Consider the following 25,315-nt stretch of genomic DNA (forward strand, 5'->3'; position numbering starts at 1 on the left):
GATAAGGTCTTCGTACCAAATATGAGGTTCAATGTACAATACTTATTTGGCCCATTCTTTAATTATTTTAGTTAGTGGTCATTGCTCAGTAGTTAATAGACTAGTTTTCATTTCAGTATTACCATTGTCTTTCATGCTATTTTTGTATGGATGCTAGATATTTCTTATTTTATATACATATATACATATGTGTATATATACACACACACACACATATATGTGTGTGTGTGTGTCTTAATTAAAAGTCTTCATTTGATATTATCTTTTGATTTCCTCTCCTTAGTAGCTAGGTTTGTTAGTTTATTTATTTTTGATCTTTCAAATGCTTTGCTTTTGTCTTTGTCCTTCTTCACTATTATTTCTTTCTCAAATCTCTCAATTTGTAAGTTGAGATTTTTCTGACCTTATGAAGGTATATATATACATATATATACACCCACTATTGGGCACTAATGACGTTAGTGGGGATGTCGTAGTCTCCAGTCCATACTATGCATGATGGAGTTGATGGTTTAATGTCTTGTGGATGACTACCATGAGGTTATAAATTGCACATTCTTATAAGGTGAATTTGGGCATGTTCTAGGCATATATATATACACATACACATACACATACACATACACATACACATACACATACTCATACTCATACACATACATACATACACTTTTTTTTTTTTGGTAAAACCAGTTGAAATTGCATTATATCATAAATGTACAAAAGGGTTTGACATCAAGAGGATGTCTGAACCCTAGAACTTAAAAACAGCAGTAAAAAGGTTCTATGCAAGATCAGGGCAGTGCTCAAGAAAAGAGCCTATGCCCTATCCATCAGAAATAGTAAAAGAAAAGCTGAACACAAGAAACATCCAAATCTTCCTCATGCACGGCATCATATAAAGACTGCCGCAACGAGGCTCGGAAGAACTCATAAGGATGCTGAAGGGGTGAATTCAGATATGTATGATTTCGGTGTAGCCAGAGGGTCCATAAGGCCCAGTATCTGATCCAATGGAAGAAAAGAGAATACTGTGACAAAGAAGCTGATAACGTGCCAAACATCCAGAAAAACTTGTAGAACCTGTGTGCAGGAAATCTGAGAGATAAAAAATAGGAGATCTTGTCCAGAAGGTCTCTGGAATATGAACAAGACCACAATAAATGCAGAACACTCTCAGTAGTATGATGACATCTTGGACAAAGAGGAGAGGCAATCCTTCTTTGAGCCGAATTCACTCCCACTGGAAAAATACCGACAATGCATCTCCAGAAAAAGAGTCTCTGTTTCAATGGCATTTTCAACTTCCATATCAATGTCAGTTTTGCTTTCCACCAAGCTAAAGACTTATCCAGATGCCAAAGAGAATTAGCATGCTGAGCAATCCATGGAGGAGGTAATATCAATCGATAAGCCTGTATAGAAGTCAATAGATGCAAAGGTTGAGGAGATCTGCAATAGCTTTCCATATAGATCTATGATGCATCCCAAGATTGTATTGTCGGCATGCTGCCGGAAAAGAAAGAATTTGCCCTCTAGTATCTACTACGTCGTCAATGAACTGGATGCCCAACTTCATAAGATTGTAAGCTCTGATTGGTTGTTGTACAGCAAGGGGAGAGTAAAAAACAGCACTCCAATGTATGCTTTCCATTCGAAGCGAGGAAGCTGTAGAAGCAGGATGGGGAGACCATTTGATGCGCGAGAGCACTTTCTTCCAATCCTGAATCAAGGAAGTAGAAAATGGACAATCAGGGATTTTACCTTGAAATTTGCCAAGTACTACTTCCGATGGATCAACCAACCAACGACCATAAGCATTTGTGCGCATCCGACCACACAAAATTGCCAACATGATAGACCAAGGCTGCGCTTGTTGAAAAAAGGTTTTGAGCATAGTGATCTTTCTTGCCAGCACATGAAATTTGATGTTTATAATATTCAAACCACCATGCATTTTTGGCGAGCAAAGCAGGTCCATTTTGAGCAACCTTAAAGCTTTTTTTATGAAGCTTAGTTTTCCAAAAAATCTCCATGGCTTGAGACATAAAAGAAGAAAGATCTCGAGATGACCAATGTATAAGAGGAAGGTAGAATTGGACATAAGCCAGAACAATGGACTGAACAATTCGAAGCCGTACATGTAATGGCCAAGTGGAGATCTTTCAATATTCTAATTTGTCCTTAATTTTGTTTAGCACCCAAGATATTTGTTGCTTATTTTTGATTTTCCAGCCAATGGGATAGCCTAAATGTCTTACTATGCTTTCCGGATAAATAATCTGGCCGGGCCACAGGATAGCATGCCAGTCACAATGCTTGAGAGGTAAGAGCTTTGATTTCTGAAAATTAATTTTTAAACCAGCTGCCAACCCAAAATCTGAAAGAGTATCCATCAATAGACGAAGCTCCAAAGGACTGTTCTTTGGCATGAAGAATGAATCATCTGCATAAGCCTGTGCAATGAAAGGCCGTGAACCAGAAATCTGAAGCCCCTCTAACTGTCTAGTATCAACCAGACGATCCATGTAAAGAAGCAAAGGATGCGAAGCAATAGCATAGAACAGAGCACTGAGAGGGCATCCCTGTCGAACTGATCGTTCTAGAGTCCAAGACTCAGACAAATGTTTTCCTATAAAGCATTGAGCAGTGGAATCTGAGTAAAGCCAATATATGACATTAACTAGCTTTGGCCCAAAACCAAGTTTAGACATGATTTGAGAAACATAATCCCACTGCACCGTATCAAATGCCTTTGCCACATCCACCTGCATGACCAAGACATCTTGAGCAGAGTATTTTGCATATTCCATTGCAATGAGAGTATTGGAGATATTATCATGTATATGCCTTCTTGGAACAAAACCATATTGCCTGGGATGAAGTCCATCATGAAGGATATCCTTTATCCGGTGTACCAACATTTTAGCAATAAGTTTATATATAACAGGCATCAAAGTGATAGGCCTCCAGTCATCCATTGTCTCACACAGAGGTTTTTTGGGCAGAAGCTTAACCAGACCATGCTTCCAAGCTGAGGGAAGATGTTGATGTTGCCAGGCTACATTAATGAGCTTCAAGATTGGACCCTTCAATTCAGCCCAGAAGGCTACAAAAAATTCAACTGTCAAACCATCCCAACCTGGGGATTTATGTTTACCCAAATGCTTGAGGGCTTCATCCAATTTAGTATCTGAAAAAGACATTTCCAGCATTGAAGCTTTTTGCAAAGAAACAATAGGAGAAACAAGCTCAATAAATCTGCTCCGAGCCAATGCAGCCTGAGATGTAGAAGAAGATGGTAGAGAAAAAAGAAGCCGAAAATGATCCAGACATTGTTTTTCTAGCTGCGATAAAGTCTGGGTCCAAAGACCATACGGTTTCCTGACTCTCATGATAGATTGACTTTGTCTGCACGTGTGTAAGTTTCGAAAGAAAGATTTCGAGGAGCAGCCCTTATCTAGCATAGGTTTAACTCTAGCCCTTGTCTGCCATTTGGAAAGCTTGCGTTTATCATTAGCATCAATTATGGAAGAAGCACAAGACAATGAATTCTGTTCAGAAGCAGAAAGAGACCTTTGATGGCTAATCTGTACCAAGGACTGCTTGTATGATTTTGCCCACTGGATATGCTGTCTGGTTTTTGCCATATACCATCTTCCATATTCCTTAATGACATTTTGAATACGATGTACAAAAGAGTTCCAAGCAAAATCCAAATCCTCCTGAGCATGAGATAACAATGGCTTACAAGCCAATCTGATCATTTGCTGGAATTTTTCATGAGAAAGATATAATTGATTAACCTGCAAATGTCTGACTAAAGAGAGCTGAATATCATCCAGAGGCATACCAAAAGAAAGATTGAGCCAAAGCGGAGCATGATCAGATAGTTGTTGAGAATAATCAGTCCACATTTGACATGTATAATCATCATATTGCTGAGCATGAATAAGATACCATCTATCAAGCCTGGCCCAGTATTCTGTAAAAGCATTATGATGATATGTGAAACCCAAAACCGAAGGGTGAGTTGCTGTCCATAAATCTGCAGTATGAAGAGATGAAGTCATATGTTCCCATCGCTGGATTTCAGAGGGAAGCATATGGGATTTATGTGTGGTATTGTCCTTCCAGTGAGGAGAATTATTAAAATCACCACAAAGTAGAGCATTTGAAGACCAAGGATATTGGTTTATGGAGTCCCACATTTGAGCTCTGGAAGCTGAAATTTGAGAGGCATACAAGGAGCCTATTTCAAAAATCTCTCCATTGATCATGCATTGGATAATCATCCATCGGCCACAAATATCATTATATGCTACACAGGGCTGCAGATCATGTCTGGCTAAAATGCACAGCCCAGAGAATTGTCCAGATCCTGCATAAAATATATCATAGCCTGAAAAGAACCCATGCTGGCCAGCAAAAGAATGCTGATTATGCTCTTGCAAACACACAACATCTGGATGAGTATTATTTATATAATGCCATAGGAGCCTCCATTTATGCTGATTGCAGAGGCCCTGTATATTATAAGAAAAACATTTAAGAGAAGTACGCATGAAAATATGTACAAGAGATGAGCAATCCTCAAAGAGAAAGGGAGGCATCAAGCCTCTGCCATTGCCACAGGGTCTTGCTGACCCTCAAAATCCAATTCCCTGACTAAATCATCTTCTTCACAAAGTGGAATACCCTTCTTAACTGCATTGACCCATGCCTTTGAGATGGGGCTGTCCGAAGAGGTAGAAGGTTGACCAGGAGATGGAGCAGAAGCATCCCAATTGCGAGATTGGAGAGGTCTTTGTTTGAGAGGCACCGTCTTCTTTGCATTCTGCCAACCCTCGTGAGAAGATGAATTATTTTCCACTAGCTTGCTTTTTCCTTTATCCTTGTTTTGAGCTGAATTGGCTTGGTTCCCTGTATGAACTGAAGGCTTTGCTCCTTTAGCTTCAGTCTTTTTCACGTAAGTCTTTTGACCTCCTTTATTAGATGGCGGAGGAATGGCAGCTGGAGGAGGCGGATGAAGGATTGAGGGACACTCAGAAGCTAGATGCCCGAATTTGTGACGAGAAACAAGCTCCAGCAAAAATGCCCCATTTCAAAGTGAAATATTTTTTTCCCAAATTAACACCCTCAATCTCAACTGCAATAGAAGAGGGGGTTGGTCTATCAGTATCCCATAAGATGCAAAAACGATTTTTGTTACCTGTGGGACGAGGGGGACAGATCACTTGTCCCAATGTCATCGCTAAGCCTGGAAGCTCTGTTCTCATGTAATCTGGGAAGTCAACGACTTCAACCCATACAGGGCAGTGATGTTTGATGAGATTCTGATAATCCTTATTAGGAGACCAAGGCATGATGTGCACCATTTGACGACCAAAAAATAAAGGGGACATTTCTAGCATCTTTTGTTTTGTCAATGCATCCAAGAGATGAACTTCATAAAATCCTCTGGAGGCAAAATATACTCCTTCTACATAGCATCCACCTAGGAGAGAATTCACCCATTGTCCCACATCATTAGCCGAGGGTATTTTACTTGGAAAAAAGATGATGACTGCAGTTTGAGAGAGCTTCTTCAGAGGATGCACAAGAGAAGGCAACTTCATCTTGTAGGTGAGTTCCGGAGCAGGTAGTATCCATTCTCTTCTACTTTGTTGAAAATCCTCATTCAACATATCAAACACATAGGAAACATCTTCAGATGAAGGAGCTGTGGGGGGCAGAGTTTCCCTTAATTGTCTTTTAGGTTCAGGGGAAAGAGCTCTCTTGACATAAAACTTGCTTGTTTCTGCCATCGAGACTATTCGATTCAGGAGAAGGACACAGATCAGAAAAAAGGGGACAGCTCTATGGAAAACTATCTTACACAGAAGGGAAAAAACAGTGACCTGTTGGAGGTGCGCACACACACACACACACACACGCACACACACACACACACACAGTCCTATACACGTACACAGGTCGCAGAAGACAGGAAGAAGAGCAGATTGACGATGAGAAGACAACGCAACTAGGAACGAGAGAAGGGAGCGAAGAGAGCTGCAGGGCCGACACAGTCCAGGAAGGAGCCCGACACAGTCCAGGAACAGACGCCTGACCACACGTGCTCACCTAGAGGGGGCGAGCGGATCGTCTAGGGAGCAGGCGAGCAAGTCGAGGGAGCAGGCGAGCAGGTCTCCACCGCCGCGATCCACACACACACACACACACACACACACACACACACACACACATATATATATATATATATATACACATACACATACACATACACATACACATACACATACACATACACATACACATACACATGCACATATACATATACATGTACATGTACATGTATATGTATATGTATATGTATAGATCAGGCTCACTCGTAATTTGCTTTTGTCCTCCCACAGTCCCTTCTGCATCTCCTATTCTTTTGTGAAACACTCATGAAATTTGTGTATGTACATGTATATATGTAAATGTACATGTATATATATTATATATGTGTATGTGTATATATATATATATATATGTATATATATATATGTATATATATATATGTATATATATATATATATAAAATATATAATATAATATAAAAAACGTGAACATACTTAAAGTACTTATCTTAATGCATACTTTACGTACTCCTACCTTACACGTACCATACCACACCATACCTAAAGTACTCAACCACTATGCACCCAGCGGCTTGTTGGTGTCGAGTGCTTCTAGCCATCCGGAGGCTTCTATTGCCTATAGAGCCACATGGTATAGTTGTTTAAGAGCTTCTGCACCTTTCTAATTTTGTGGGGAAGAGAGAAGAGGCGGATCAATACACACTAGCATCTTGTTTACAGAGGTACATATATTTCGGGGCTTTCTTTTGCATACATCATTTTTGGCAAATTTAAAGCTTCTGTGTTGCATTTTTGTGGATTTTTGTTCAAAGGGGTGAATCAGTGTAGTGGAAGCATCCATAGGCACTCCCATCCTTGTGCACATTTCTCAGAGCCTTTGTCTTCTCACTAGGTATACATCTTGTTTCTGGTATACTTTGGCGATCGCATCCTAAATTTCGAGAAATCCCAATTTCTTGTGTACGGATTCTAGTCGTCATTTAGTATTTTCTTACAAGCATATAGGGTGCATCAAGGGTTCTCTTCCAAGGGGGCTTTCCTTTTTTGAGTGCACATAGTTTGCTTTGAGAAATCCAGCATTGTGGGAAGCGATGGCATAGAGATGATTTGATATTTTTGGGTATATGACCAATAAGCGGTCTATCAAACCTTGCATCTGATCCTGCAGCTTTGCAAGGGCTTCCTAGGTGGTTCTCGAGACCATGTTCTAGTCCCGTAATGAAGCACGAGTCGTGTACTTGATGTGGGAGCTGGGCAACTTGACCATGAACGAGGGTGATTCCATCACAGATCACCTTACCAATGTAACACACCTAAAAGAACAGCTGTTGAATATAAATGATGTAGTTGATAATAGGAAATTGGGCACGACCATTCTTAATTCCTTACCTGAGTCCTATGAGAGTTTTATACTTGTTTGAGCCACATTATCAGTATGGGGGGGAATGTTAAATATTAATAGTGATTAATGTGGGAATAAACAAGTGCTAGGTGGTTGTATAAACTAGCACTATATTATTTGTAAGCTTAGGCTTTAAATAAAGCGGTTCCATTGTGTGTGAACAACCGCTAGTGTGTATGAGTTCTTTTGCGTGAGAACAACCTCTTAGAAGGATATTATGTAAGTATTGATGTGTGGGAAAGTGACACCTATTAGGGACACTTGGTGTTTGGCATATGGCATATGTTGTGACAACATATGCTTCACCTTTGTAAAGGGGGTCTCTCCTATATGAAGGACCTATTTTTATAATGCAATCATGCTTTCCACGACTCTTGTATGTTTTCCTTAATTCGCTCATTAATCCCCTTGCTAATGTGCTGATTATCTTGTTGGTCAACATCCCCCCCCCTCTCTCTCTCTCTCTCTCTCTCATTTCGCCTGTCTGCCCGCCTCTCTCATTTCGCCTCTGCTCTGCTCGCCAGTTCGCCTGTGCGGCCGCCTCGCTAGTTCGCCTTGCCGCACAGTTCTGCTGGCAATGGCCAGTCTATCTATGCGTTAGGCTGGTGGCCCGGCCCCCTTTCCCCACCCACCCTTGCTCAGGCCCCCAAGGCAGCAGCATAACTCTCTCTCTCTCTCTCGCTTCTTCCATGGCTTCCCCCTTGCGCAACCCGATGAAGGCGACCTTTATGGTCACAAACAAGAGGATAACAAATGTGGAAAAGGAAATGAAGGAATGGAAGGCAGAGATGGAGGGATGGTGGAAGGAGAAAGCCAACTTTCTCCAAATGGTATTCAATGAGGGTAAGCGGTGGAAAGAGGAGAAGGAGGACCTCTTAGCGGAAGTCAAAGACCTTCACGGGGAAGTCAACACGCTCAAAGGCGTAATTTCAGCTCTTCAGAGGGAGCTTGCAGAGGCCAAGGCAAATGGTGGACTTGAAGACGGTGAAATTCAGCCATCAATGATAGAAGAGCTCAAGGTTATCAAAGAACAAGTACGGGCAATTAAGGAAGAAGAGAAGCAGCACGAAGCAAAGACTTCCTCATGGGTGGAAGTCATCACCAAGACGCAAAAGAAGATGGATGAAGCGGAGAAGTGGATAGAGGTCGCCAAGAAGGGTAAAGGTAAGGAGATAACAACCCCTACACCTACAATCATTAACATGACTTTGGAAGAGGAACAACGAAGACGTACACGTGCTTTGCATGTGAGGATTACCGGCCTTAAAGACAAGGATAAAGTTGAAGAGGAGGTGAAAGAGCTTATGGTGTTGATGGGGATTGATAGTCCGGCACACGCAAAAGCTTGGAGAGTGGGCAAAAAAAGCGGAGGCAACGAGGAAACATCAAAGGAAAGAGCTCTCATACTTCGCTTCCCCTCTATTGAGGCGAAGAAGGAGTTCTTGAAGAGACGACCCACTTTAAAGAATACACGCATTTTTCTTGGTGATGATCTTACTCTTTCACAGCTTGCACATATGAAGGAAGTTATGCCAGAGATTAGAGCGGCAAGAGAAAAGGGAAAGATAGCATTTTATAGAGAAGGGAGGGTGGTCATTGTGGAGCGACGCTCTACATGACGGTGCGAGACCTATGGGACCAAATTAAAGCTGGCAGCCTGGAACTGCAATGGATCCCTCAGACTTGATGTAGGTGCCTTTGAGGACAGCTTTAGAGATAGAGATATAGTCTTCTACTCGGAGACTCACCAGGCTCCTGGTCAGATGATGCCACAGGTGACAGGATACAGATGGGAGACAGCTTGTAGAGTAGGGACGAGATCGGTACACAGTAGTAGAGGATCAGGAGGGGTGGCAGTTCTTTTCAGGGAGGAGCTGCAACCGCTTCTACACATCGTTCGGAGAGATGATCAGGCCAGATATATGTGGGTGAGACTGAGGGCCGACACAGGCAGATTCCTGTATATTGCCATATGCTATTTTGCTCCTAGTACATCGACATATGCAGCACCTAGAGGGCAGTCTCCTTTCTCTGTGCTAGATGATGACATATGGGAGTCTGTTAGGGGACTTTAATGCCCGGACGGGCAACCGCCAGACAGCCTTTTATGATACCTCGGAGGAGATGCTGAGAGAGCTGGACACTCTGGATATGGGATTAGACAGACGCTCACAGGATGTGGAGTGCACAGAGTATGGGAGATATTTGGTAGATATGGGGACTGCACATGGGTTGGCCATACTTAATGGCTTGCAGAGGTTTCCGTCAGCAGCTGGATTTACTTGCTTTCCACATAGACATGGTGCTAGCACAGTGGATTATGTTATGGCTATGCTGAGCTTTGTTTCATGCATTGAGGACTTCACAGTTGGATCTCGGCCCATTGGGGTAGTAGTGGATCATGCATTGTTGACATTGACTATCTCTTTTCACTTAACCACAGCTCAGAGGACACGAGGGGCAGATCACACTCGATATACTTTTACCTCAGAGACTGATGCTGTCTACACAGATGGGATTTATAAACGTCTGTACACAGAGGAGCCAGGGAGACCTTTGGAGGAGTTGACCCATATACTGACAGAGACTTTACATGATGCAGCGAGAGAGGCATATCCACATACTCAGCCTGGACAGAGACAGCGTTCTAGATGTATGCCCCAGAACAGCTGGTATGATGAGGAGTGCAGAGAGACTAGAGCCCGACTGCAGCGGGAGGTTGCTTTGGGAGTCACTACTCACCGACAGTCACGTATTGCCTTCCGACGCCTTGTGCGAAGGAAGAAGCGGGCCGGCCTTGCTCAGCTAGAGCAAGAATTATACCAGCTGTTCTTGAGCCAGGACTCGAGGGAGGCTTGGCGTCTGTTTCATGAGTCCTCCCCTGCTTTGGCCATCACTTCTACAGAGGTCTGGGGTAGTTATGCAGCATCTCTATATACAGTTCCTGGACAGACACCTTTTCCTGACCCGCCAGCACCATGCCCACAGACATGTACTTTCTTTACCGCAGAGATGGTAAGGAAGGCCATTGATAGGATGAAGACTGGGAGAGCATATGATCATGATGGATTGGTCGCTGAGCACTTTATTCATGCGAGAGACATGCTGGCAGAGCTTCTAGCAGTGATGTTCAATCGTGCTATGTGCGAAGGCTTACCCAAGACTTGGAGTAGGTCCACCATCGTGCCTATCTTCAAGTCAGGGGACCCTATGGAGCCAGGGAATTATCGCACTATTATGATTGGTCACACACTAGCACGATTGTATGCATCCATTCTTGAGCAGCAGTTGAGTAGATGGGCAGAGAGAGTTGGCATTCGAGCAGAGGGATAGGCAGGGTTCAGGAGAGGTTTCTCTACTCTTGACCACATCTTGACTCTCCGGGCCATTATTGAGGAGGGCAGGTCGCATGGGCGACGGATTTATTGTAGCTTTGTGGACTTCCGCAAAGCATTTGATACAGTGCCCAGAGCCAGATTGATGAGGCGATTACAGGAGATGGGGGTACCCACAGAGCTCATATGGGGGATTATGGCTTTATACAGATCAGTTGCAGGACAGGTACGCACCCCAGAGGGGGTCTCTACTTTGGTTCACTCCACTATAGGAGTGAAGCAAGGTTGCCCGTTATCTCCTTCACTGTTTGGTATGTATGTGGATGAGGCTTCTGACTACATTGAGAGATTGGGGGACAGAGGAGCCCAGCTAGCAGGTACATGGATCCCACTATTGTTATATGCTGATGATATTGTGTTGATCTCTGATTCCCCTGAGGGTATGCAGCGTCATCAGGATGCTTTACATGAGTTTGCACATGATAGTGGATTGTCTGTCAACCTTGGCAAAACCAAGGTTATGTGTTTAACACCACGCCACAGTGGGTTAGGCGATCAGCTTCCACATTTACATATGGGCAAGAGATTGTGGAGTATACAGATGCATATACATATCTTGGGGTAGTATTCAGTGGGCCAGTGTTTTCGATGAGGAGAGCAGCAGAGACTAGATTGACTAGAGCACATGCAGCCCTGGGTGGTTTGGAGAGGATGTGTTCGCAGGTTCAGTTTCAGGAACCTCGAACGAAACTTTGGCTTTTTGACACTCTAGTGACATCAGCTATGCTTTATGGAGTGCAGATATGGGGACCTTCAGTGGGCCATCATAGCGCAGGCGGGTGGAGAGGTATGGAGAGGCCTTTGGTATCTATGATTGCTAGGATTATAAGAGCCAAGGCCGTGGTACCTCATGAGATTATTCGAGCAGAGCTGGCGGCTGCCCCTCTGGTGATTGAGGCTCTTACGAGATTAGTCTCCTACATACATGGCTTGTGGGATCTCCCCCGAGACAGATATGCACGCCTCGCCCTGGAGTCCTCCCGACAGTTAGCTTTACAGGGAGACACGGCTTGTTGGTATGGACAGATGACATCTTGGTTCCAGGCACATGGTTTTAGCATGGACAGATTGCCTCCCTTCCAGGATTCTCTGGAGGCACCCTCTCTCACTCTCACACAGACAGAGATTACCAAACTCATCCGTCAGGATTTAGTTCAGCTGGACATTAGGAGGACATGGATACAGCCGACTGAGGAGCTGGGCACGAAGATGGCTTTCTGCAGAGAGCATTTTCTTCAGCTCATAGCAGATGGTTTTGTGATCAGACCCAGTTACATGGATGTACACTTGTCTCATGCAGTACGATGTGCTATTGGTCAGATTCGCACATCCTCACACGAGCTTGAGATTGAGATTGGCCGATATAGAGGTATACCAGCTGAGGCCAGGATATGCCGAGTATGCCATGGGGAGCCAGAGACAGAGTTGCATTATATATGCCATTGTATTGCATACTATGAGATACGTGGTCGTTTCCACTGTTTATTCAGAGAGGGTTTTGGACCACTTTCCAGAGTCATGGGGTACCAGGACCAGAGGTGTTTGGGATTGTTCTTGCTTGAGCTGCGGAGACATAGAGATAGCTTGCTTAGGCACACAGAGAGCCAGACTCAGAGGCACATTACAGATTTCTTTAGTCCAGCCATCACTGTGCCAGATGGACCACAGCAGCAGCAGGACATGGATACCGCCCACACCAGGGGTACACTGATTGATCGTGCGATTGAGCTTGGGTGGTCCAGACGCCCACGACTACGGAGGGGGGCATCCCAGCATAGACGGAGGTTGCAGCGGCAGATTCGGATTATTCTTGCGAGGCATGCGGGACACCCAGTCAGGGTGCTGACCACAGAGGATATTGAGGAGATCCGCCAGTGTTCGCCGATGCGGCACATACTATGAGATGGAGGCACCTCCATAGTGTACCCCTCCGTCCCACATGATATTGTATCCCTTCACTATATTCCACTCACCTCCATAGCGTACCCCCCCCCCCCCCCTCGCTATATTCCAGTTCCAGTTTCATTTTCTAGGTACCAGTAGTATCATCTTTATTTTTCATTTTTCTGGGTTTTTTTATCCAGACATTGTATCAGATCCACCATGATGTAACTTTTGGTCTCATAGGTCATTATGGCCTTTTGAAGACGTTAATATAACATTTCATTTCATTTCATTTCATTTCTCTCTCTCTCTCACCCCCCTCGAGACTCCTTGGACCTCGCTAGCAGCACTAACATCAGCCCCAGCTTGAGGAGATCTTGGAGAGGCATATAGCCATCTTCCCACGCCCGGCGGATCTACAGAGCATTCTACAGGCTGCCCATGGTCGATATCCTTGATGGCCCCCTACCCCTGCCAAGGGGTTAGCTCCATAGGTTGTATATGTTCCAAGGATATCGACCATTTCTTCTATCTTGCTGTATATGTTCCAAGAGTGAATAAAGTTGAAATCTTTATTCTTGTCTTGAGTCTTTCTCTCTTTGAGACTTTTCTTGGTGGTTACTCTTAATTAAATTTTCTCTTAGTCTCATATTCGTGCATCTTTTGCGGAATTACCCCCAAATTGCGAGATGAAGCCCCTCTCAGGGCTCTGATGAGTCTCTGTATAAAAAATGACATCCCTGCCTGTGAGAATCTCGCTCAAGCCTCCTGGATTCGACCACAGCATGCCATTATAGTTCCATACTGCCAACCCCAGGTGTTTGGTCTCATAGACCCGCGTCCCTATTTGGGACGGCACTCAGTGATAATGACTCTACCATCTCTGTAGATAGCCCACTTGCCTGCTCTGCGGGCCTCATGAACAGTCACCATCGCCTCACGCCGGTGTGCCACCTGTGCTGGAGTGAGATCATCTCCCATGTACACCTGTGTGCCCTTGAGGGCAACCCGCCTGTCTAAGAAGGCCTGTCTGCTGGTGGCTTTAGGGAATCTAATGATGCAGGGTAACACCGTGGGGTCGGCATCACTTTCGTAACAATGTCCGCTTGGCTATGGTTATTGAAGCCTTGGGTTTGGGTCCCCGATACTATCCTCCCTTTACATGTAACTTTATCTCAAAGATGGGATGAATAAACAACTGGCTAAGGAGTTGTAACCTCCTAAGAGAATTTGGGTGAGACCCCAAAATGTCTTGAAAAAAAAATCCTTGCAAAGACATATGCAGTTGCAGGAAATTCAACTTCCTAGTTGAGCGAAGAGATGTAATATCTCATTAAGCTTGTGATGGATTATAATGCTTTGGATATAAAAAAATGCATTTTACCTGAATCCATGTCTTGAAATTACTATTCGACACTGTATTCATATGATGCATATGTGTTGTTTGTGGAAGCATGTGAAGGTATCACATAGGTTTATGGAATCTTGTTAAGGTACTACACTCAAGTTTGTTTATGAAAGCCTATAAAGGTACCATACAGAATCATGGATTATTGTATGGATGTCATCTATTATTGTTTCAGGGTGCATCATCGTCCAAGACCTTGACCCCTATTGGCCAAATGTGGGTGTCCTCTTGGCATAATTAATGCAATGGATAAGGAATTAGATTTGAAGTGAAATAGATAGGGTAGTGCCTGGTGGCTAGATATGATATTGGTCATACCTAGCTCATGTTTATCAGTACATAGAGTGTTTTTTCTTTTGGGATAGGTGACGACTAGTAGAGGCAACTTCTAGGATTTTGGCACGTGTGTTGAGGTGGATGTGATACATGCAACAAGCTACTTCAATAAGAAAAGTGTGGTCCAAGAATGATCAGGCTCAACGGTCCATGCGGTCCTATCGAAGGATCATGATGTGAGACATGCAGCTACTCCAGTTAACATAATGGTCTAGGAATAATTCGGCTCAATGGTGTGTGCCATCCTACCTAAGGATTGCACCGTGGTGCAAGAAGATATATGTTGATGATGTGACATTGATGTGTTATCTTGTGTTATATGATTTAACATATGATGTGACATTGATGTGTTTGTTATATGATTTAACATTGCATTCAGGATGTGACGCTTCACTTGTACTTCTTCAAGCCATACTTAATAAGGCCTTGTGTCTAATGCAACAACACACAACTTTTCGCTCTACTTGTCTTTTTCTTTCAATATTAAGTCTCTAATCATGTCTTATAGAATATCCTTTGGCTAAGAAGTCCTCACAGCTGTATCAGAGCAAACAAGCTTCTACCTATAGTATGCCCACAACAAAAGCCTAACCCTAAAATAAAAAAATCCGAACCCTAAAAGTTAGCCAATCCTATCTCTAGGAGTAGATTTAGTAGGGTTTTAACGGAAGAGAAAGAGAGAATGCCCAACCCAATTTTACTTCCTTGCCCAATTTTGCTTGACTTTTGATTTTCCTCAAATTTTCTACACACACCCCAAAAGAAAAACGATGGCAAGCTGTAGCAGTGTCACCCAGCCTTGACTAATGGCTGTTTGACTCCTCTCGACCACACATTTTCCCTCTTGTCTCTTGAGGCTGAATCGGCGCTTCAAAGGGTTGCCACCTTTCTGTTATAAGCCACGACGTTTGATGTCATGATGTTTTTTTAAAATGCTTCAAAACAGCATTAATGCTTAACACCTTAGCCTCTTTAAAAAGGCTTTACGCCTTACCTTATAGGCACGTAAAAGGCACGCACACACCCTAAACAGGCCGCCCAATGCAAATACACGGCAACACACAAAAAATAACGAAAAAAAAAAGTAACCATCAAGCAATTGGGAGTGTCTCTTCTCGTGTTGCAACAAACAACAACTGAAGTTGTGTCGACTCTCAGCAAAGTAGTAAAGTTTCCGGAAAGAGTGGATGCACGTTGGGCTCAAGGGTCATTGGATTATCTCCAAATGTGTGTAGCAAAATGTTACAACCCCATGGATCTCCTAAACACAAAACACAAGTGATTAGTACAAAGTTCAAACCCTCTGATAGGATAGGTAATTCGATTGGCTACGGCAATTTTCTCTGTGATGTCAGATTATCCAATTCCTCGAGACTTGGATTGAGGGATTGTTGTGTTCCTCACGTCTTTGGTTCGATTTGGAACAGATGCTGGGAGCTGAGGAGCTTGTTGAGGATGATGACATTCCACATGAACCGGAAACAGTGATTGATTTCCAAGAAAGACAACTTAGAAATAAGTTGATCCTTGAATATAAAGTTAAGCGGAAAAATGGGACAGAGGAGGACACGACTTGGGAGACAATTGCTAGTTTACATCATAGATTTTCGAGTTTTCTTTCTGTAGCATTATATGGTAGTGATGTGTGTGAACACACTTAGGACCCTTGGGGGCACTTTTTCCCTCACTAGGAGGTTTTTTTCCCCGTGTGTATGTACACTCTCTTATCTACTCATTTTGGGGTGTGTACTTATCTTTTGTATCTGGCTTACATTTGTTCATACTAATCTAGTGAGTTTGTGTGCTCTCAAGCTTCTCTATCTTGTGTGTGCATTGTTGCAACCCTAATCCTAATTCCAACAATTGGTATCAGAGCTAGCTATATAAAGTATACAAAATTTTCGGGGTCCGCGGCGCGATTCGGGCGCATTTTGGGCACCGCAAGGTTTTTGCAGACGTTCTGGAGAGGCGTCATTTTGGATTGGTTCTGCTCGATTTTGGGTGTTTGGGTTGTGTAGCGGTAAAGATTTGGTGTGCACATAGTTGCTAGGCGTTTCAGAAACGGCAAGTATGAAACGGGTTTCATACGTTTTGAAACGTTTCATAAAAGGTAAGAAACGGGTACAAAAAGGTTTCATATACAAAATAGAAAAAACATGTATATTTTTTACTTGAAATATACAAAAGAAAAAACTGTTGACATAACTTATAAGAGACCACATTGAATTCATTTCAATAAAAACAAAATACATGTAAGATATGATGATATCACAAATCACGTGGGTGATCACTGATGACTAAACAGAAATCAAAAGGATCTTCACGTGGGTGATGAGTCATGACTCAAAATCCAAGATTAAAATAAATAACATGTCCAAAGTTCAAACTAAATAACATGTCCAAATAAAATGATACTGGCAGCTGCTAGCTACTATCTGCAGCCTCATGCTCATCCTCATCTGCATCTTCTGCCTCTGCAGTCTCACTCTCAAGGTCACTGCCGGTAGCCGAGTCCTCAAATGCCTTATCCTCTAGAGGTGCAGGTGCACCACTAGTACTAGCCTCTCGAGAAGATCGTGTAGTGCGAGCCGAAGCCATGATCTCCTCATAGAGCATAGAATAGATGTCTCTCTCCTCTTGAGGAATGTCGGGAATCTCCTTGCACTTCATGATATCAATCTTATCTGGATTCACTTGGCGAGGCTCAATGGGATGACCCTTTTGTTCTAGCAATCGGAGATTGCAATGACAAAAGACAAGCCTCTCCAATTGTGCTGAGGAGAGTCTATTTCTCTTTTTCGTGTGAAAAAGAGCCCATGTACTCTAGTTTCTCTCACAAGGCCCTGAACTGCAATCCTGGGAGAGAACTCTTAATGCAATCCGTCTCTACATTGTACAAAAAAGAATGTTAAGTTAGAGTCAAAAAGAGAGTAGCATTTGAATGTAGATTTTGAAAGAGTAGGACTCAGGAGACAAAGATACAAGATTCAAGAATCAAGAAACCTTACCAAGTTGGGTGTTCCAATACCGTATTTCTCCCACCAAGACACTGGCTCCAACTGTGTCTCCCTGAGCAATGCAGTAGCTCGCCCAAACATATGGCTACCGTTGCGGTAAATGAGAAGCTCATCCTCGAGCTTTCTCATAAGCTGTATATCACCTCCCACTCCCACCAATTTGGTAATGTACTCGATCCATCCTGACTCTAGCTCCTCATTGAGGTATTGCTCCTCATTCCTCCAAAGGGGATGCAAAATGTGAGCAATAGCATGGATTGGCCTATGAAACCAATCCCAACGCCGATTCGAGAATATCTTGAACTCTACATGTAACATGTGACATACATAAGAGATCAAGATTTATAAAATAACTTATAAGAAGACTCAAGAGAAAGACTCAAAGACTAAAGTTAAAGCCTAAGGGTGAGCACCTGTCACGCGACAAGGTAGTGAAATCATTGAGAGCTTCACCAATTCTGTCCATGAACTCATAAAGCAGCCCAAGGGTACTTCCCTCCATGTTTGTGAGCCGAAGGACACTATACATGGGCTGAAGTGCCTTCACAAGTCCCTCTGCATCCTGCCACCAAGTATCTCTCATGACCATACGAGAGAATGCTATAGACTTGGGCTCATCCTTGTCCTCCCATGCTGTCCATTCACGACACACAACAGTGCGTAATAAGCCATGTCACACTCTCACTAGTCTCTCCACCACAATAAACATATATGCAAACCGAGTTTTGGAGGGCTTTAGAAGCTCAAGATCACTATTGGCCCTGTACATGCTCAAAACCTTTGGCCTCTTTGTGACAAAGTTCACCATGGTAGATGCAGCTGAAAATACATGGCTCACCCAATCAAGCTTTCCCACATCCTCAATCATCAAGTCAAGGCTGTGTGCTGCACAAGGTGTCCACACAATCTTGGGGAACTCCTCCTCTAACATCCTGCCCATGGATACATAATTGGACCCATTGTCCGTGATCACCTGCACAATGTTATCAGGCCCAATTTCATTGATTGCCTGGCGCATGTGGGACATAATGAACTCCCCTGTAACCACTATCCCTGGCACCGATGCATCTATGGCACGAATGAACATTGTGCCTTTGCAGGAGGACACAAGAATGTTGTACACATTTCTCTTCCGCACATCTGTCCATCCATCACAAAGCAAAGTACAACCATACTTTGCCCAAGTGGCCTTTAGAGGCTCCATCTCCATCTCCACAGCGAGTTGCTCCTTGTGAAGCTCAGTAGTGCGCAATGTCTCGTAGGAGGGGCCATCCCACTCACACCCAATGCGGGAGATAGCTCTCATTGCCTTCTTCCATCGAGAGGAGTCCTGACAATGTGGAAGGATAATCCACATTGAATAAACAACTTCATCAACTCCCTCGTTGCCTCTTTCATGGCAGCCTTTTGCATCCGTGCCTGTACATGTCCTTTCTTGAACACTGGAAGACTAGTTCTTTTGGCTCGAGGTACCGAGCTAGAACCACCTGCAGCACCACCTGCAACCTCACCACTGGTATCTTCCTCTCTGATACTGCGAGTCCTCTTGGAGACACTTTGACGTGCTTCAAGCTCTCCCAGATTGGGGATATCCTCAAGGGGGATACCTAGCTGCATGGCCTTCCAAGCCTTGAGGCTATCATAGATTTCTTGTGGCACATGCTTACATGGCCCAATGCCGAAACCCTTTGTTTGTGACAAATGTGCCTTCAGCCTGGTGACACTGCCATGGTGCTTATCAGCACAAAAGTTGCATTTCCACTCTCCGGAGCCCGAGCCACCATATCTAGACTCGAAGGTGACATTGTTCCAAAGAGAATCACCTGTTCGAGGCATCCTACAAGGCGGGGATAAATGCAGATTGTTGGCCCTGCAAGTGCGACACAGAACATAAACTAATCTCAATAGAGGAAGGGTGGACCGTGGAAGATATGCCATAAATATTGATGGAAGAGAAAAAAGTGTGCTGCTTTGTGAGTTGTGCAGAGAAAACCAACTTAAAGCAAAACATGACATTACCCCTTTGGAAGACCTCCACAAGGCCCAAGGACACCAAGGAGCAGGCGGGCCGACACAAGAGATGGAAGGAATTGAAGGATGGCACACAAATCGGCAAACTTACAGGCGGCCGCCACTGGGAAGCGTGAATGAAGTGCGCCGTACGATTCACGAAAGGAAACGTTTTTTAAGGTTTTTAAATATGCATGATGTATGAAACGCGTTTCATAGAGGACGAAACGTTTCGAAACGTTTCGAACCTGTATGAAATGTGTTTCTATGCAACTGTGGGTGTGCAGCAGCATCTATAGTGTCTTCAACAACATTGACTATCACACTTTTGCCAGTAACACTCTATTCTCTACTCTGTGTTATTTTTCATACACTTTGTAGGTGATTCAGTTAGTTGGCCGCCATCGAGGATTGCATTCAGTGTGTTGAAAGATTTGCATTTGGTAGACAGTCATGGGTGGCAGTAGTGATGTATTCAACATGTTGTCTGCTGAGGACAAACTTGATGGGACTAACTACCCATTGTGGTCCTATATGATGAGGCATGTACTGGTTGCCAAAGGCCTTTGGAATGTGGTCAGTGGTAGTGAAATTCGTCCAATTTCACAACTACCAGTGCAACCAGGTGCTGCAGGTACATCTGAAGTAGAATCTGATACAGATGTGGCTTCTCTACATGCACCACCAGTACCTCTCCCAGTGTTGTTCAAATGAGATGGGATGGAAGAGATGCACAGGCACATGCAGTGCTTGCACTTTCTGTGGCGAAGCATTATTTCTCATATTCGGTCATGTAAGACTTCAAAACAGGCATGGAATGCACTTGCTGCATCAACAGCAGGTAGGGGTGCATGGTTGTTTTTAATCATGGCCCATGCTACTCGTGGTGGAAAATTTCATACTATTCTTATCCAAGATCACCATTGCAGGGGCTAAGGGAACCCTCAGGTGCGGAAGGACGTTTTTGGAGCAGAGTGACTTTTTCGCTTCCAGTGTTTGAAGTTTGGTGTCTTTTGTATCAGGATAGTCTATATCACTGAGCATCATATGCAGTAACAAGCTACAGAATTGACAATTATTGTTTCCAAGTGGGCATAGTGGATCAGCTTATGACAATAAGGAAGGGTAAGCATGGTAAATCTTTAAGCCTGCAACTTCTAGTCTCAGATAGGTTTTCTGAATACAGGCTTGGATGGCTCCTCTCACATTAGGCTAGGCAGTCGGTGTGGACAGGCTGCCATTTAGGTGTCTTGTGTGGTGTCATTGTTTGGCCTAGGCACAAGTCTGGGCTGCTGGTCTAGTTACTATTGACCCACCACTCTACTAGCTCATTAATGGGGGTGGTCGTTTATCAGTATAAAAGGGACCCCTTATCCCTCTTCCCGGAGCCTCTTGCACTTCTCCTCTGCTTCACACCCTCCTTGCCACACCCAAGCTCCAGCCAGGAAGACTCGGCCATTCTCGTGACCTACATTACAGTTTTCTGTTGCTCGTCTCTCATCTTCCAAGCTCATTTTTTTTTTCTTGTATCCCAATTTTTAGATTCAGAATATATTCTTGGTTTTTTAATAAAAAAAGCAAACTTGACTCTAGAACCACTTGTGGTTTGTCTGCCTGAATTGCAAGGGTATATTGTAAATTAACCTTTTATTTTTGGACGTACACTGATTTGAGCTTTTTGTTTAGGTGACTGTGAGCTATGTGGAGCTTGGTGAGATCACCCCAATGCGCCGCAAAATCTTGAGAGAACAATATTTCTTTGATTGCAGTTGTTCACGGTGCCTAGGACAGGTAGATATATTTCTGTCAAGGATGCATGCCTCGTATATTTCTGAATCAACTTGAATGCTGATTATCTTCATATATCCTGAAATGTAGGGCTCTCTTGATGGCATGATGGAAGATGGTATTTTAGAGGGTTTCATATGCCTAAATTCAAAATGTGAAGGCTTGCTTTTACGAGACCCAGGAATTGTTCTTGTCTCTTTCAAAATACATTTTTTTGTTTGTATTGTGAGAGTTGGTACTGAAATTACATGCCATTAGGGTAGATGCGAATCCACTACCTTCACTTTGAGAGGTAGGGGCACTACCGCTGGGCTATAGACCAGGATAGAATAACATGATTTATGCTGATTTGGAGGCTAAAAGTGTTCTTCATGCAGGGGATCCAGAGAAAATGGTATGCCAATTATGTAGTGAGAAGCATGACAAGAGCACAGTATTGAGACAAGTGGAAGAATCTGATGCATTTTTTAATGAAGCTTCGAGGCTTCTTTCGGCTGGAAGTATCCACAAACTGTACCATTTCTTTAGTTGTGGTTTCTTTGTCTTGATGTGTATAAGGATGGCTGTTTTGTTTAGAAGAAATGCTGTAATGAGTTGCTCCAGAGTGGAATTATAAAACCCCAAGAAACTGAAAATTTTAATCTCTTTAATATGTTGACCTTGAGAGAAAATTGGATTTCGTGGAGGCAAGGCGTGCATTTGAACGATTGGAACAACTTCAAGCACAAATGTTTCAACAAAATTCTTTACACAGAATCAGGACTTACGACAATTTGTTAAAGGTGTGGATTGTACTACATGTATTTTGGTAATTTGGTGTTTTCTGCTTGATTGAGCAAACCAACTTTGTTCTTTCAGGTGTGTATGTCTCTAGAGGATTGGCCATCCTCGCTTTACTATTGTCATCAAGCCATTCCAGCCTATGAAAGTAAGCCCCACTTTTAAAGCAAAGAAAAGGCTTCATTTAATGACCATAGACTCAATTTTTAATGCAAATAAAGTAAACGTAGTGTTTTTGTAAAGGGAAAGGTCCCTATAGCAAGAACTAGAAAAAAAACAATGCATATCTTGACAAGGGAAGAGCCCTTTCATCAATCGAAAAGAATTTTCATCTATACCATGGGAAAGCTGTGAGTGGGTTGCGCCTTCAGATAGTGTTATAGTTTTTTTGTTAGGGTTTTGGTCATTAGTGCAGCAATGAAGCTTGTGACCTGCCGTGTGTATTAGACCTTGCTGGGCACACTAAGGTTTGTGGCACAAGACGGTGTCACAAGGTCACGGTAGGTGCAGCGTTTTGCACTAAGTAAGGCATGATTACTGTGCGGTTGCCGCTAATTGCCGATGTGGTGGCACCATCCACACAAGAAGTCACCAGCTTGGATATTTCCATTGTGAAAAGGGGTCTGGTGGATTCCGGGACTCCCAAATATGCATTAGATGTACAAGCTTTTGGAATTATCCATGACAAAAGATCAAGAGCCCGGAATTCGATTCCAGGAAAAGCAGCAAGCTGGAGCTTCCCCCCCCCCCCCCCCCCCCCCCCCCCCCCCTTGCGTGCGCTCTGTGTGCAGCTCCCCCCTCTCTTTCTCCTCTCACCAGTGGCCCCTCTCTCTTCTCTTGCCTGCCTGTGACCCCCTCCTTCGCTTCCCGCCAGCGCCCTCCTTGGCACCTGACCAATGCAAGCCCGGGAAAAGGCTCAGCAAGAGGTGATATACCACATAGTGGCAAGCAGAACCTGGTTCACCACCACGACCCGGCCAGCTAAGGAAAGCGTGGCTGAACTCCAATATATTTACTTCTTCCGAATGCTCAGAAGAAGGGGTGCTAGCTGCTGCTCCAAAGAGATATTGATACCAACCTAGCATCCAAGATAGCGAACAACCTAGCATCCAAGATAGCAAAGAGGAGTGCCACTCGAGATCCACTAAAAAGTCTCAACTGGCCTCCAAGTTGGGGCAGGTGATGAGCCAACCCAGAATCCACACGACTTGTGTCAGTTGATTTGTGTGTGCCAGTTGCACCACATAAGATCTCAATCGCATCAGCAAATCTCTGTAGATTGTTGTCATCCCCAGATAAGTATGCCGCTGTGTCGTTTGCAAACTTTGAGTCAAGCAGCCGCTCTTGCGAGTGGATGGAGTAGCCTTGTCTCCTATGCGGAAAGAAAACTAGTCATGGCCTCGACAACAAACAAGAAGAGAAAAGGTGCCAGTGGGCAGCTGTGCTGGACACCTTACTCACCTTCTCTATTGGGCTTCATGGCAGAGTGGAGAGAGCTGAGACCTCCTTAGAGGATTTTAAGGGATGCACCTTGCAGAGGGTGAGGGTGATTGGTTTTCATGCATGAGTGGCACATCGACCCTCCACCGGCCAAGGTGGCCAGAGAGAGACTTTGGTAGTTATGGATTTGGGAGGGCCGGCCTCTCACGAGTCTCTGGTGGGACCCAGAAGAGGGGACATGGCATGATCTAGAGGACAATGAGGAGACGCTTGGCACCCCCTTTTTTGCTTACACTACACGGTTGGGCCATAGTGATAGGATTCCGATGTCAGAGGTTGAGGGCACTCTAGCAGCAACAAGACACTGGTAGTCCCAGGGCCTCCCGCCGCACTTTCTCTTAGATTTTTGGAAGCGGCTGTGGGATAGTTTTCAGCCGTGGAAGATCACTATTTTCATGTGGCAGTTGGCACATAGGAGCGTGGTAGTTTGCACTTGGTTGGCTATTGGGAGTAGACCAACATTATGTTAGAGGTGTGGCCATCCCGAGGAGTCTCAGAGTCATTGTCTTTGGGATTGCCTGAAGGCTTAGCAGGTTTGGGAGAGGATCCTACACTATTTCACTATGGATTGGGCCCCCACCCGTTTTGTTACGTGGGGCACAGTTTCTTGGGCCACTGAGGGCGCGATTGTCATGCCATATGAGGAGGAAGGTGGGGGATTAGCTCTCAGGTCTCCCACCTTCGTATTTCTGCAATGCGAGTTCCAACTCCTCCTACAGGTTTTGCTTGACTCGAGGTTCTAGCCAGAGGTGGGAGCTTTGTAACAGTATAGTTGTGGCATAATGGAGAGCTCGATGCAGTGAAGCCATCAAAGGCATCCTCACCCCGCCACCGGAGTCTATCTGTAACATTTGGCTTGATATCATTTATACCCTCTGTGGTCAGTGGGGGTAGCTTTAGGGTGGCTCAGACCGCATGTGAAAGCGTTCGGAGGTCCACTCGAGGATCAAGCGGCACGGTCCCTTTCTTATAGATAGGGGTGGCATGCCCACTTGACATTATAGACCACGTGTGTGGTTGTTTCCCCCTCCCCCATTGTACGAGATAGCCTTCTCCTCCTAGAGCAGCCAGCCAGAGGAGAAGAGCATCCTTCCCTTTTATGCATCTTGGCTCTCGCTTCCCATTTGGGGAGGAGTTTGTACTTAGCCATTTTGGCTGTTTTCTCGGTAACTAATAGAAGAATCTTTTTCGCGGAAAAAAGATTCTTCTATTAGTTTTCCCATTTGGGGAGGAGTTTGTACTTAGCCATTTTGGCTGTTTTCTCGGTAACTAATAGAAGAATCTTTTTCGCGGAAAAAACAGAACAAGGATCAAGCACCCGAAGCTTGGTCTCGGTGCGTGAGATGGTGTCTTGGACACAGAAATGGGCATTGGTTCTCAAGTGTCGAGTGGAAAGCATGTATGTAGAGCTCTTGACGAGTTGGGAGAGATCTAGCATTGAAATATGTTTCTACATGGTGCTTACATACATTTCTAATAAGGTGGAATACAAAGGAATTGACTCTTGAAAGCTAGGAGGATTACTATTTTTGGAGAACCATCTCTTAAATTGGGACATGTGGCAGGACAGTGGATCAAAGTGAGACAAGTGGTCTCACACTTGTCACCTCAGCTCTCCGCTTGTCATTATAGCTTTTTCTTGCCAT

The 25,315-nt window shown here is 44.1% G+C and overlaps 1 protein-coding gene across 4 annotated transcripts in view; it reads left to right on the top strand.

Moving 5' to 3' along the window:
* LOC147642383 (histone-lysine N-methyltransferase ASHR1-like) overlaps positions 1-25,315 on the top strand; it is a 113,427-nt gene that overhangs the window by 65,568 nt on the left and 22,544 nt on the right. For 3 of the 4 annotated variants that reach the window (XM_086805755.1, XM_086805761.1, XM_086805773.1), the window contains 5 exons: positions 21,288-21,392; positions 21,480-21,567; positions 21,764-21,889; positions 22,065-22,171; positions 22,248-22,317. In XM_086805755.1, coding sequence (XP_086661881.1) covers positions 21,288-21,392; positions 21,480-21,567; positions 21,764-21,889; positions 22,065-22,171; positions 22,248-22,317 — 496 coding nt within the window. The remainder of the gene's footprint in view (positions 1-21,287; positions 21,393-21,479; positions 21,568-21,763; positions 21,890-22,064; positions 22,172-22,247; positions 22,318-25,315) is intronic. The other variant, XM_086805767.1, reaches the window with a different exon arrangement.

The sequence above is a fragment of the Cibotium barometz genome, chromosome 1 (assembly GCF_041138505.1).
Source record: "Cibotium barometz isolate CiBa-2024 chromosome 1, ASM4113850v1, whole genome shotgun sequence".
NCBI classification, from domain to species: domain Eukaryota; kingdom Viridiplantae; phylum Streptophyta; class Polypodiopsida; order Cyatheales; family Cibotiaceae; genus Cibotium; species Cibotium barometz.